A 13,926-nucleotide genomic window follows, 5' to 3' on the forward strand; every position below is an offset into this window, starting at 1 on the left:
CGAGCCCAAAAATAAAGCAGATCCAATCTCAGGTGCACCATATCATAGAAAACAGTGGTGATTGACCATTAAAACTTTCTTGTGGGCTACAAAAGTTTAGTATCAAACTGACATATATTTTTTTTACTTCATCGAGATTTGTGTGACCTTATCAACAGGTTGGATGACAAATAAACATTACTGAAACATTGGGTGGACCTTAGCAATTTTTTAATGGTGACCGTTCCATATCCACTGTTTCCTATGATATGGTCCACAAAAAAGTTCATCTGCTTCATATTTGGAATAATGATCTGTAAAAACGGATGGACGGCGAAGATATACAATAAATACATCAAGGTGGGCCCCACGGTCTGGGCCGCACGTGTTGGGTTAGGCCGGGGGCCGCACCTAACCGCTCCGACCCAACTATTCCTCCAAACATAAAGTCAGAATTCTTGTTGTCCTCCACATTGCAGAAGTCGTTGATCCCCTGAGTTTCGTAATAATGTATGCAGAACGGATTCATTGAACGTAGCCAGCATTCCGGTTTTCTTCTCGTGATCTTACCTACTCTTTCCATAGATTTTGCCTTTTCCCGATCTACAACAGCCATTCAATGTGGGAAAAAAGAAGAACGGAGCAACTGTATTTTATTACATTTATATGTTGATTCTTTCCTTTTCTCTCTTCTTTGTTTTTTTTTTTTTTTTTTTTTCTTTTCCTTTCTTGAGTTTTGAGGGGCATAAATGATATTTTGGCTTTTTAGCAGGACCTTTTTTGGGCACTATCGTGTGGACCACCTTCCATGGGTTTCTAACTAGTAAAGCTTCTCTCTCTCAGGAGGTGAGAGAAACTATTGCTTCTTTTCTTTATCATTTTTCTGAAAATTTCTTTTTTCTTTATATATAAGAGTTTTTTTAAGGGGTCGTTTGGATGCCGGTATATGAGCTAAGTTGTAAATGATTTAAATCATTTACAGTTTGTGTTTGAATGGCCTCTTTTCTATGTAAATATTTACAGTTTACAACTATAAATGATTTACGGTTAACCCAGCAAAGAGTTCGAATTTCATTTGCAAGCTTACTGACTATAAATGAAAAGATTGCTTCTCTGTTTACAAGACTTAAACAATTTGCGGGCTATCCAAACATAGACAATCGTTTACCTGTAAATCATTTACAACTTAAAGCCAAACAAGACAGGCTGTAAAGATGTAAATCATTTATAACTTAAACCATTAACGTGCATCCAAAAGACTCCTTAAATGAGTTTGGATTATTTTATTGATTCAGGTTATTAATATATGTTATCTGTTGGTTGTGATGGGTGATTGTTCAAGTGTGGAGAAATCATGTGTCTATTTTTTTAAAAGAAAAAAATTAATATTTCTGGGTCTTATCAATTAAAGTGAGAATTGGGTTTGTTGGCTTTTTAAATATCAAATTGGATTTGGATTTCATTTTTTGGTAAAGGATTCCAATTTGATTTTGAATTTGAATTTGTGGGTAATTATCAGATCGTTTGTTTTTGTATTTTTTTCATGGAAGATAATTGGAAGTATGTTAGGAATAATGGGCCAATTTGAATTCAAACTATTATTAAAAAATAAAATAAATTAATCTATAGTTCAACTCACAAATGGCATCTGCTTTCATTGAGAAGCTTTCGATCATGCGTTGAGAGGGAAAAAGTTACTTTTTATATTTTAAATGGGTATTTTTTTAGGATCTGTTGGAATAAAATCAGTTCCTTTTTATATTTTGATTTTTTTTTTTCTTTTTAGGATCTGTAGGAATAAAACATGCTCCTTTTTATATTTTAAATGAGTTTTTTGTCAGGATCTTTTGGAATAAAACCAGCTATTTCTCTTTTTTCTTTTTTCTTAAATTGGAATATGATTCTTTTCTTAATTGAATGGCCACAGTTGCATTGGAAACTCTTTTTAATGCATTTTCTTTTTGTTTTTCATTTCCCTTGTATTCATGCAAATAAAGGCCACAGCAGTTGAAGTGCTACGCCACCATTCACAAGAAGAAAAGTCAAAAAGTGTTAAAGAGAAAATTGAGCCCTCTTTCTTGTCATTGAAAAATACAAAGGGCCCATTTTCTCATTTCAGAGCAGCCTTCTTTCCAGTTGGAAGAGAAGGTGTCAAAAGCATGTGGATGTTCCTCTCATGTACTCATGTTGGAAAGGAAGCCGCAATCGACTTTTGGCTTGCAAAAGTCATGTTTTAAACCAACCACCATAGAAAAAGTCCACTCATATGATTCTCTTCCTATGCTTCCATTGAAAACCTAAAAAGGAAGTGAAGATAATAATAACAAAATAAAAAAGATATGAAAATGGTAGGCTGGATTGCTACATCAGTTTAATCATCAAACCCCAGTCAACACCTTCCATAATCATATTTTATTTTTGCAAGTTCAACGATAATGCAAGAACTGATTAGGTTTTCAACAATTCAAATATTGGTTGGTATAGGAGTTCTTTAAATTGCAATCAGTTTCTACTAGCCATTGTGGTTCTGCCTAAAGAAGACAAGATTGACTAGGAATTCTAGCTGCGACTTGCATAAACAAATCATCTGTTTCGATTTGTAAGTGAGAAGGATCTGAGTTGGGGTGTATATGGTAGAAGGGGATAATTCAGATTGGAGTTTTTAAATGCAATCAGTTTCTTTTAGCTAAGCAGTTTGATTGGGGATTTGTTACTGATCAAATCCATAGCCATTTTATTGTTCCACATAAAGAAGATGAGTTTGACTAGGAATTCTAGCTAGAACTTATATATTGTGCTTACCTGTTTCAGTTCATCGGTGAGAAGAGTCTGAGTTGGATATGGTTGTGATTGCTTTATAGTAGCTTTGGTTTGATTTGTTTCATGTAGTTTGAAATCTTTCGTATTGAAATCAAGTGCAGCAAAACTTATTGTTCATCTTGTTTCTAAGTATTGAATCGCACTCTTCAGTATTGAATTGTAATCTGCAGCATTGGATTGTAATCTGCATTGCAGATTGAACAGGAGAAATGTCTTCTGATTTAAGGTTGAGAGTGCCTATTGTTGTAGTGTTTGCTACATGCACATACTAACATATATCAGTTTCAGTTTTGCAACCTTTTCTGATTTTTTCCCCCTTTTTGTGTCATTTGTTGTGTTGTGTAGGTGAACACTTCATTCTTGTATTCACTTTGAAAGCGTGGAAAACAAGAGTCTTAGATGAATCATTCTGTTTCAGACAAGCTTGAAAACAAGGAACAGGACATTACTGACCAGCAATCCTCATGCCCTCAGGCCAATGACTTGCCATACATTAATAGGGTGAGGTTGGCTCCTCGGCGGAAACTCCATCAGGAATTCACTTCTTCATTGAAGGAAACATTCTTCCCCGACAACCCTTTGCGCCCTTTCAAGGACCAACCGAGGTCGAGAAAGATTGTCCTTGGCCTTCAGACCTTGTTCCCCATACTCGAATGGGGGAGACATTACAACTTACATAAGTTCAAAGGTGACTTTATTGCAGGGCTGACCATTGCAAGTCTTTGTATTCCTCAGGTACATAAACTTGAACCTCACAGAACCGAGTTCAGTGTTCTCTTTCAAAGAAGCTTATGTGAGTTTTGTCCTGTGAAACAGGATATTGCGTATGCACAGCTTGCATATTTGAAACCCCAATATGGGCTATGTAAGTCTAAATCCATACTCGAGTTATTTTATGTTCTATTTTTTTTCTTGACAGCAGCATGCATTGGTTGATGAATCTTTCTCCAATCAAACGTTACAGACTCTAGTTTCGTTCCGCCGCTGATTTACGCATGCATGGGGAGTTCGCGCGACATTGCCATCGGACCAGTAGCAGTTGTGTCTCTCCTGCTGGGGACTTTGGTCCACAATGAGGTTGATTCTGCTAAAAATCCAGATGAGTACCTCCGGCTTGTATTCACTGCAACATTCTTTGCTGGGATCACTCAAGTCACACTTGGATTTTTTAGGTAATTGAACAATCTGTTTTACAAGTTTTCCATACCTTTGTTAACTTAAAAGGTCGGTATTCTTTGTTATAACATTGACAATTCTGGTAATGTTTACAGATTAGGATTCTTGATCGACTTCCTATCTCATGCGGCCGTTGTTGGGTTCATGGGTGGGGCAGCCATCACAATTGCTCTGCAACAGCTCAAAGGTTTCCTTGGCATAAACAATTTTACTAAGAAGACGGGTATTATTTCAGTTATGCGTTCGGTATGGAGTTCTGTACATCACGGGGTATGAAAACCTACTGAAAATTACTGTTATTGACAGTGTTTAAAAGTTTGGATTTGAGATGGAAACCAACCAACACAAAACTAGCAACCATCATAATTCAATTAAGTTGTCCAATGACTCAGTCAAGCCAAAACTAAATTTCCCTGACACAGTCAATGATTAAGCTAATGAGTTTAGAAATACTGAATTTAGAAATACTGAGTTTAGAAGTACAGATTGCTGTCATTTTTCCTCACTGACTGTTTTCTTTTACTACATTCGCAGTGGAATTGGCAGACAATCCTCATAGGATCAGTCTTCTTGGTTTTCCTTCTAGTTGCCAAATACATTGTAAGTTTTTTCTCTCTGCTTCATATTCCTTGGACTCCATGCTTGTGGAAGGTTTCCTTCTTATGTGACTCAAAAGTGCTACAGGGGAAGAAGAAGAAGAGCCTTTTCTGGGTGCCTGCAATCGCCCCTTTGATCTCTGTTATTCTCTCGACCTTTTTCGTGTATATTACACATGCAGAAAAGCATGGTGTTAAAATTGTAAGTCTCTAAACTTTGTAGAGTTAACATCTCTATTTTATCTAATATTAGTCAACTAATAGTGCTGCAAATGTCCGAAAGGTGAAAGACATACAAAAAGGTATAAATCCATCATCCTTGGAACAAATTCATTTCAGTGGTGAATTTGCTGCGAAGGGTTTCAGAATTGGTGTAGTGGCTGGTATGATAGCATTAACGGTATGCCTACTCTGCACACTTAAAGAATCCTAATTTTTAAGACATGCTGCCCGCAAACACCCATCTGCAAATGCAAGACAAGCACTCACACGCATGTGAGATTCGGGCCCTTCATAAGGTAGGCCCCAAGGTGAATGTCCCCTATTCCAAAAATCAGGCCAGTCCATCCACAGGGTGGCTGCGCATGTATATTGAATGAGGAACATTTGATTTTCCAACCATCAATTGTTTCATACATGTGTGGGCCACCAAGTGAGTGGACTGGACTGGCTTTGGGCTTGGGAATATTCACCATCGAGCCCACTTCATTAATGGTCTGGATCTCACACACATTGGATGCTTGTCTTTGGAGTTCTCAGATTGGTGTTTGCAAACAGCATTTCCTCAACTTTCAATGAGAGGGAGAAAAAGAAAAAGAAAAAAAAATGAATGTTGTATGCTAAAAGTGTGAATTTGACAGGAAGCTACAGCAATTGGAAGAACATTTGCAGCTATGAAGGACTATCAGATAGATGGAAACAAAGAAATGGTGGCCCTTGGGGTTATGAACATTGCTGGTTCAATGACTTCTTGCTATGTGGCAACAGGTAAAAGAGAAAATTCACACCATATCTATATAAGGTTCAACCCAAATGCTACAATGAGTTCCTCTTCAGTCTTAGACTGATGGGCGCTTCTCTATCACAGGTTCCTTCTCCCGCTCTGCGGTGAATTACATGGCCGGCTGCCAAACAGCTGTCTCTAACATTGTGATGTCAGCAGTGGTACTCCTAACTCTAGAACTGATCACACCCCTCTTCAAATACACCCCAAATGCTATACTCGCATCTATCATTATCTCTGCCGTGATTAGCCTAATCGACTATGATGCTGCAATCCTTATATGGAAAATTGATAAACTGGACTTCATTGCCTGCATGGGGGCCTTCTTTGGTGTGGTTTTTGTGTCTGTTGAAATTGGACTCTTGATTGCGGTAAGGAGGACACTATAATTTCAATTTTCCTTCTTTAACAAACAAATCTGTTTTAACAATGTCTTTCTAACAGGTCGCAATATCATTTGCAAAAATACTTCTTCAAGTGACCAGACCACGGACTGCTGTACTTGGTAACCTCCCAAGTACAAGCATATACCGTAACATAGAACAGTATCCCGATGCAAAAAAGGTTCCTGGGATGCTTATTGTGAGAGTTGATTCGGCAATCTACTTTTCCAACTCCAACTATGTTCGTGAAAGGTATTGATGCTCTTTAGCACCTTGATATATTTGACACGTTCATTCTCTAGATTGTTATTTAAATTCAGAACAACATTGTTAGGACTGATGATGTGGGTCTAACCAAGGCCTGCATAATCTATGCATCTAAATCACAAGGAATTCGGTTTATGAAGAGGTTAATGGTTCAAAACCTTTGAAAAGGAACTTCATTTCTTCGTTGAGATCATCTGAAATACACCTCATTCCAGGAATGTTTTCTATGCTCCTTCTCCAAATAGGAGTATTTGTTTTTATCTCCTAAGAACCTTATGTTGTCATATTTTTTGACTTTGGATCATATGATTGGAGAAAAATAATTCCACTGCATTCTCAGGCAACAACACCTGGTCTTGCATAACTGTTATGCTACTAAGTGGGTTTGATCAGACATTGATCAGACGGCACGTGTCTTTTCTCCTTATAGAGTGATTATGAATCCCCACAAGGGACCAGTTGACAACAATCAGACGAGTTTTTCTTACAGGGTCCTAAGATGGTTGAGTGATGAAGATGAACAGCTGAAAGCGAACAACCAACCAAGAATCCAGTTCTTGATCATGGAAATGTCACGTGAGTGGTCACTGCCAGTCTTGTGTTCTGTTTTTGACCTTTGTAGTTAGTAAACATGTTGAATTCAATCAGTCTGCAGCTCATTTTTGGAAATTTTGGTGTATTACAGCTGTTACTGACATTGACACCAGCGGCATCCATTCCTTGGAGGAGTTATATCGGAGTCTCCAAAAGAGAGAAGTTCAGGTGAGCAAATAAACAACCAGCCCATGCAATGAAAAGGGATTCCGGGTTCTGATGCACCAGTATGTGAATAGGTGCCCCAATGCGGCCAGTCTGTATAGGCAGTGCCCATGTTTTGGTGGTCCACATCATTGATCTCATTGGAACTATCATGGATAGGGGATATCTGAAAATTTCCAACCATTCAAACTGTCCAAGAACATACCAAAGATTGGGTACTTTAATCCTTCATCCACTTTGGATCCCCGAACCATGGACCCATTTTGCAAAATGGGAGCACGAAGACCGCTATGGAAAAGGTGGTTCAGTGATCCAGACTGACCACAGATAGGCCCTATTGTGTATAGAGAATGCTCCAAGAATGTTTCATATTTCAATATCCCACCATCCAATCTTTCAGCTTCCATGGGATGCCGATATTTTCTCTTGACTTCCTGTTTGTAGGCCATTGACAAAAGAGCAATGAACTCCATATCTTGGAATTTTTGCGGCAGAATAACCCACGATGGTGCAATGAGATTCTGTTCTTGATAACTGATCCATGGCCCTTGTACTCTTGGTTGCACTAGGACACTATTCACATTATGATGTGCTGAAGCTGCAAAGAGAGAAGGGAAGAGATTACCTCTTTAGATAAAGATTTAACATTTAGATGAGGCGAGAACATGTTTTCTGTAGGCTGCATGAACAAACAAGATTGCAGATACTTGGGACAAGTTCCAACCCATGGGTTTGTCAAACCCTGGTGCTATGATTTGCAACTGAATGCCCCTAGGATACGGCCTACAATGATAATCAGCACTGATTGCACCTTCGATCCAATCCAGTGACCCAAAAGATGGGCTATTTGCTTAACCAAAGGAAAGAACTTAGAGAGAAGAAGAAAAGATCCATTTTTCTGTGTTTTCAAAATGAGAAAGCTGTATACATTAAGATCAAGCCCAGGTCTGGCCAACTTGGCACATGCACATGTGAAAAATTGCACAAGTCATAGCCATCCCCATGCACTTCAATGCATAGTCTCTAGAATGAGCTCAGGCCCTTATGCATCAACCTTTACTTCGTCATCGTCATCATCATCTAAGCCATATCCTAATTAATTGGGGTCAGCTACAAGAATCCTGTTCCGCCATTCCACTCGATCAAGGGCTAGGCCTTTAGTTAGACCATAGGTCATTAAGCCTTTTTCTTAATACCTGCACCTATGCCTTTTTGGGCCTTCCCTTTGCCCTTTTAGAGCCTTCAACTTGTACCAATTCACTCATTCTAACTGGCATGGTTCTTGGTCTCTGTTGCATATGATCAGACCATCCAAATGTACTTTCCTTCATCTTATTACCTATTTGTGTTAATCCAGAGTTTCCTCGAATGCAGTCATTTCTAATTCTGTCATTCCTCATCTTGCCACTCATCCATCTCGACATCCTAATTTCAGCTTCACTCATCGTATGAACATTTTGTTCTGTTAACTACCCAACATTCTATTCTATAAAGCATGATAGGTCTTATAGCCATCCTATAAAATTTCCCTTTCAATTTGAGTGGTACATGATGATCATATGAAATTACAGAGTCATATCTCCACTTCATGACGAAAGTTACGGTATAAGTTTGACGTTGGCTGCCAACTCAGCGCTATCCTCCTTTATCCGGGCCAGGGACCATCAATGAGAGCACAAGACTCCCACACGTGCAGTGTAATAGATTATTACATAGGTTGATTACAAATCAAACCCCATCTAATAATTTATTCCACAGGTTGATTACAATCTATAAGTTACTTGCAATTAGTAAACTAACACATAAAATCAAGCATCTAACAATTAAATAAACTATGAAGTAAAACTTGTAACTTCCAAAATAACACTGACATAATAAATTCTTCAATTATTGCTCATAAACAAATAAAATAAAATAAAAATTAGATAAAGAGCTCAAAATATTATAAAAGCAAACAATAATATTTTAAAGACAAACACAAAGGTTCCCATCAAGAACCCTATTTTCCATGCAACCATGATTTTATTATTTATATCATATATCATACATGTTAGTATAGTTAGTAAGAACTAATATGTACATGCAGAGCTTTGCTAAGCGCATATGCCCGTGCAATAAAAATCATGTACATGCCACACAAGTGCCAGCAAGGCACATAGATATGAGATCCAATTCATCCATCATGTTAGTCCAACCTTCTACATGTTTTTCCAAAAATAAATCTGGTCCACACAGCATGTGAGCACAATATTAGAAACAAATCTGGTCCACACAGCATGTGAGCACAATATTAGAAACAAGTGGATTTGTTAGAGATCCTCAGCCAAGTTTTCAGAGCCATGCAATTTTCCTTTTCGTTTCTTTTTCTCTGTGGCCCACCTGACCAGTGGATCATTCTGATTTTTGGGTTAGGGCATCAATATCGACATTCTGATGGATGGATGGAATGGATCTCAGACTTGTTGTGCTATGCTGGCACATGTGTGGTGTACACATGAGCTTGATTGCTCATGCCTGTGGACTCAGCAAAGCTCTGTAGATGTATTGTTTATAAGGTTGGGTTGGGTTGGGTTGGGTTGCCTAGGGCCTCAACCCAAGCCCAGCCCAACCCGGGTTCGGTTGAGGACTTGGGCCCAACGTAGCCAACCTAAAGTTGGGGTTGGACCAGCACAACTCAAGTTGCGAAGTTGAGCGAGTTTCCTTGTGACTCGGCTCGAGATCTGGTTGAGTCGAGTTGACTCGGATGAGCTTCAAGTCGAGTCACCGAGTTCTGGAACTATGAGATACTGAGCACATCCAGGATCCTGTCACCCATAATTTCCCCCTTCTGCAAATTACGAAACTTGCAATGAATTCCGTAATTTACAAAAACGCCACTAAAAAGATGATAATGTCGAAGAAAAATCTTTTATGTATGAAAGAAAGAAAGAAAGTTAAGAATGGAAATTAGCTGACAGTTCATCCACGCAGCTTGTTCTGGCGAATCCTGGGCAGACGGTGATAGACAAGATCCACGCATCAAAATTCGTGGACCTGATCGGCGAAGACAAGATCTTCCTGACCGTTGCAGACGCCGTGATGGCATGGTCCACCAAAGCCAAGCAAGAAGAAGTCTGAGAAAAGATCAAATCCCTATCCAAATGACACGAAAGAGAAAAAGCCCCATGAAAAGGAAATAAGATTTAAGGATAGAAAGAGAGAGAGAGAAAGAAGAGTCTCATGTATGTATGAAAAAGAAGAGCTTGGGAAGCCATGTAGAAATAAAGCTAAGAAGAGGAAGGGATAAAAGGGGTGAATGTGTGATGATGTATGTATGAGTCATGGATGGAATGATTTATATGGAATTGGTGGATGAACGGATGACGATGAAGATGATGTGTCGATGATTCGGTTTGAGTGGCATTGCAAAAAGGAACGATGCTCTTTACTTCATTTGCGCACTAAAAAAACAGCTTACGGGTGCGTTTGTACTGTAGTCTTTTTCAGGTCTCATTTTAAATTTCTGTTAAATGACGAGAATACCCTCATTTCCTGCGTGTGAATTGGTGTATAGTGGGACTGAAGTCCTCTGCGGCATCAGCGTGTAATACACCCAAGTTGCATCAGGTCCTATATGTTAAATCCGCTCCGTCTGTCAGGCTCCATCGTCGACGTCGAGTCCTACGTACAGATAAGCAGCGATATCCACGGCTCTGATGGGCCACACACCCCATGGGACTATGGTATGGGATGCCAATCATAGGCTTGTGTGCGGGGCCACTGTGGCGTGTATATTTCGTAGAAACAGGTGTAACTCACCTACTCTCCGGGGGACGCGAATTGCGTCCTTGTCTCCAGCTGGGAACGGGCAGGAGATTTGAGTGGGCACCATGATGTATGGGTCTTATCCACACCGTCTATCCTTTTTTTTCTGTATCATTTAAGGGTATGAACCCAAAAATGAGTCATTTATAATGTTCAAGGACCACACCATTGAAAGCAACGGTGATAATGATTCTCACCGTTGAAACTTTTCTACGGCCCACGGTGATGTTTATTTTCCATCCAACCTATTCATAAAGTTACTTATACCTGGATGAAGAGAACACACAGATATTAGATCCATCCAAAACTTTTGTGGCCCTAAGAAGTTTTCAACGGTAAGAGTTTAATCCCCTATTGTGTAGTCCACCTGAGCCTTGGATCTCCCTCATTTTTGGGCCTATATTCTAAAATGATACTAAAAAAAAATAATGAATGGACGGTGTGGATAAGACCAATGCATCCGCCTCCCTCTCCAGGATGATGAGAGGATACAAAAATCAGTGATGCAATAGTCGGGCTTACGCGGCTTCAGTGGATCCCTGACTGTGGGGTCCACCGTGATGTATGTGCCTTACATCAATGCCATCCATCTGTTTTGACAGGTCATCTGAGAGCATGATCAGTACACCAAGCATATCCAAATCTCAGCTGTACCCACCACAGGAAACAGTGGTGATTTAAACGGGAATGTTTAGTGCCATCCAACCTATTGACAAGGTATAAAAAAAACCTGGACCACACAAGTATCGCTTCATCCAAAACTTTTCTGGCCCACAGGAAATTTTTAATGGTCAATCACCATTGTTTCCTTTGGTGCACTTCACTTGATAATTGGATGCGTTTCATTTTTGGGCTCATACCCTAAAATGAGCCGTCAAAATGGATGGACAGTGTGAATGTATGGCACATACATCTTGGACATCACTGTGGACCCCACATCACCAAAATGGCTGGAGAACCTGCTCGTGCAATTTTGAAACTCCTAGAGTAATGGACTGACAGTTTCCCTGAAACCGTCATAACACATCTCTCTATCTTCCGGTGAGTTAGGCCCACTAGAACCACACGTGTTGTAGTTATAGGTGTACTCATCCTTTCATAGAAAGGATGTTATGTACACTTAAACATAATCGAAAATATATATATCATAGCTCATTAGATCATTCAGGGGTTACTTGACAAGTGTGTTTTGACCTAAATTGATATAAACGGTGAAAAGTTAGAAATATATGTCATAGTTCATTAGATTATTCAGGGGTTATTTGACAAGTGTGTTTTGACCTAAATTGATATAAACGGTGAGAAGTCATTTAGAAATTGTGAATTTGTGTGAATTAGAATCCAATTACTACTGAATTGATGTTTTAATTTAATTTTATTTTTTTTCTGAAACTATAATTCTAATTTCATTTATCATTGATTCTTCCAAAGGTCTAAAATTTGACCATTGAAGGGAGAGTTTAAAAAACAACTACGCATGTTGGTGATGCAAAAGTGAATACTGAGATTGGGTAGGGACAGATTAGGTATCGAGTAGGCACCACTATCAGCAATGGTTTGTGACATGGTAGGATGTGATTGGTGAGGCTATATGTTATCAAAAATGGCTAAGTGCGTACTTGACTGAAAAATATTAAAAACCATCCACTCTCATCTTTGACAACACACTGCCCCACCGATCACATCTCACCACGTCACCACACCACTGATGAAGGTGGTGCCGGCCTAACTATATAATCCACATTCGTGTGCATCTCATGTTAGGCCCAAGACACAAATATTCAATTGGACCATACATAGAGAAACAGTTGAAAAAGGACCCCATTGATTTTTAGTCAACTCATTATGATGTTTGTGGGAAATCTACTTTAACAATTATATGCCTTATCCCACCTGAAGTCCATACTTCAGGTGAGCCACACCAAATGTAATAATTGGGAGAGAAGTGTCTGCCTTTGATTTTTTATTCAGGCCACCTTGATAATTTTAGGAAATCCACTTCAACCATAGATGCCAAACTAAAATTTATGAATGTAGGTAAAAAATCAATCCAACCATAATTCAGGTGGGACATATGAAGGAAAACAATTTTGATGTGAATGTTTTCCTATATACTATTTCTAATCACTTGGTTCACCTGAGTTCCGAATGGGGCTAAGTTGTGTTCCTTGTATCTAACGTGATATGATGCACTCATTAGTCAAGGTGGATTTTACATAAATATCATAGAGGACCACAATAATTCATAAAATCTGATATGATTGGAAACAACTAGCTTCAAAAATCAAACCTTTTGACTATAAAATTAGTGGGCTTACCATTGTAGCCACATAAGCTCAAATTTTCCTCAGTTTTAGTCAAGGTATACATTTTAGGGAGTTTGTTATAATAATTATGTCAAGTGTCATATGCGTATATTGATTTGGAGTATTAAAGTTAATTTAATTTAATTAATTTTAAGTTCACATGAATGTACTAACAAATTCTAATACATTCAGGTGGCTCCATGCAATTTTTGAATTCCAATAAAATTCAATTATAAGCTGCCTAACACATTAGAGGTAGGGGTGTACATGAACCAACTTAGCTCGGTTAGCTCGCTCGACTCAGTTCGAAGCTAAGTTCAAGCCGAGTCGAGTTGATTTTTTGAGCTCAAAAATGAGTTCGAGTAGGCCCCAGCTCAACTCGACTTGGATCGAATCCAGCTCAAACCGAACTCGGGCTGAACTAGTTTGGTGACTCGGTAACTTTGCCATTGATGTTGCTCACCAAATGTTTGATAAAATGACTTAACATACTCGATCCTTCAAAGGCAGGTGGAGCTGTTATTGGCCAGATCTATGGAGAGAAAGCAGTCCATCTAATGGGATGATTTGGACTTGCTTTTTGTATCATTAGGAAAATAGACAACTAGGGCTGGTTGTTCACGACTGGTTTTTAGACTGAGACTGAGCTTGAGCTTGACACTAAGAAGACAAATAGATCTATTTATTTTGAGCAAACTGAGCTTAAGAGCCCTGAACAAAGGACAAAGAAGCAAGCATAGGAGAAAGGCATAGATTGAATTGGGGAATCCACAGATGGAGGTGGCATGCCAACAAAGAGAAGTATTTTGAAGGTGTAGTTTAGGTGTTTGTGG

At 38.9% G+C, this 13,926-nt stretch overlaps 1 protein-coding gene and 1 long non-coding RNA gene across 5 annotated transcripts; one reads left to right on the forward strand and one right to left on the reverse strand.

Annotated features, from left to right (window-relative positions):
* The first annotated feature begins 666 nt into the window (after window positions 1-666).
* On the forward strand, window positions 667-10,518 carry LOC131232789 (sulfate transporter 1.3-like). Of its 4 annotated transcripts, none has more exons than XM_058229288.1 (14): window positions 667-825; window positions 3,145-3,534; window positions 3,616-3,664; window positions 3,764-3,971; window positions 4,071-4,245; window positions 4,510-4,575; window positions 4,660-4,773; window positions 4,855-4,971; window positions 5,432-5,558; window positions 5,659-5,945; window positions 6,019-6,209; window positions 6,715-6,800; window positions 6,910-6,986; window positions 7,428-8,339. In XM_058229288.1, the coding sequence occupies exons 2-14, from the start codon at window positions 3,199-3,201 to the stop codon at window positions 7,512-7,514; spliced, it is 1,920 nt and encodes a 639-aa protein (XP_058085271.1). In that variant the 5' UTR covers window positions 667-825; window positions 3,145-3,198; the 3' UTR covers window positions 7,515-8,339. The 4 variants fall into 4 exon arrangements, with proteins under 4 accessions (XP_058085271.1, XP_058085258.1, XP_058085274.1 ...); XM_058229275.1 differs by lacking the exon at window positions 7,428-8,339 and adding an exon at window positions 9,954-10,518 and having other exon boundaries at window positions 669-825; XM_058229279.1 differs by lacking the exons at window positions 667-825; window positions 7,428-8,339 and adding exons at window positions 2,447-2,578; window positions 9,954-10,518.
* On the reverse strand, window positions 4,411-10,075 carry LOC131232815 (uncharacterized). Its single transcript, XR_009164951.1, has 2 exons — window positions 9,939-10,075; window positions 4,411-4,727 (listed from the first exon to the last, which is right to left on the reverse strand). It is a non-coding gene; the product is annotated as an uncharacterized LOC131232815 (long non-coding RNA).
* Window positions 10,519-13,926: the final 3,408 nt, after the last annotated feature.

The sequence above is a fragment of the Magnolia sinica genome, chromosome 2, assembly GCF_029962835.1.
Source record: "Magnolia sinica isolate HGM2019 chromosome 2, MsV1, whole genome shotgun sequence".
NCBI classification, from domain to species: domain Eukaryota; kingdom Viridiplantae; phylum Streptophyta; class Magnoliopsida; order Magnoliales; family Magnoliaceae; genus Magnolia; species Magnolia sinica.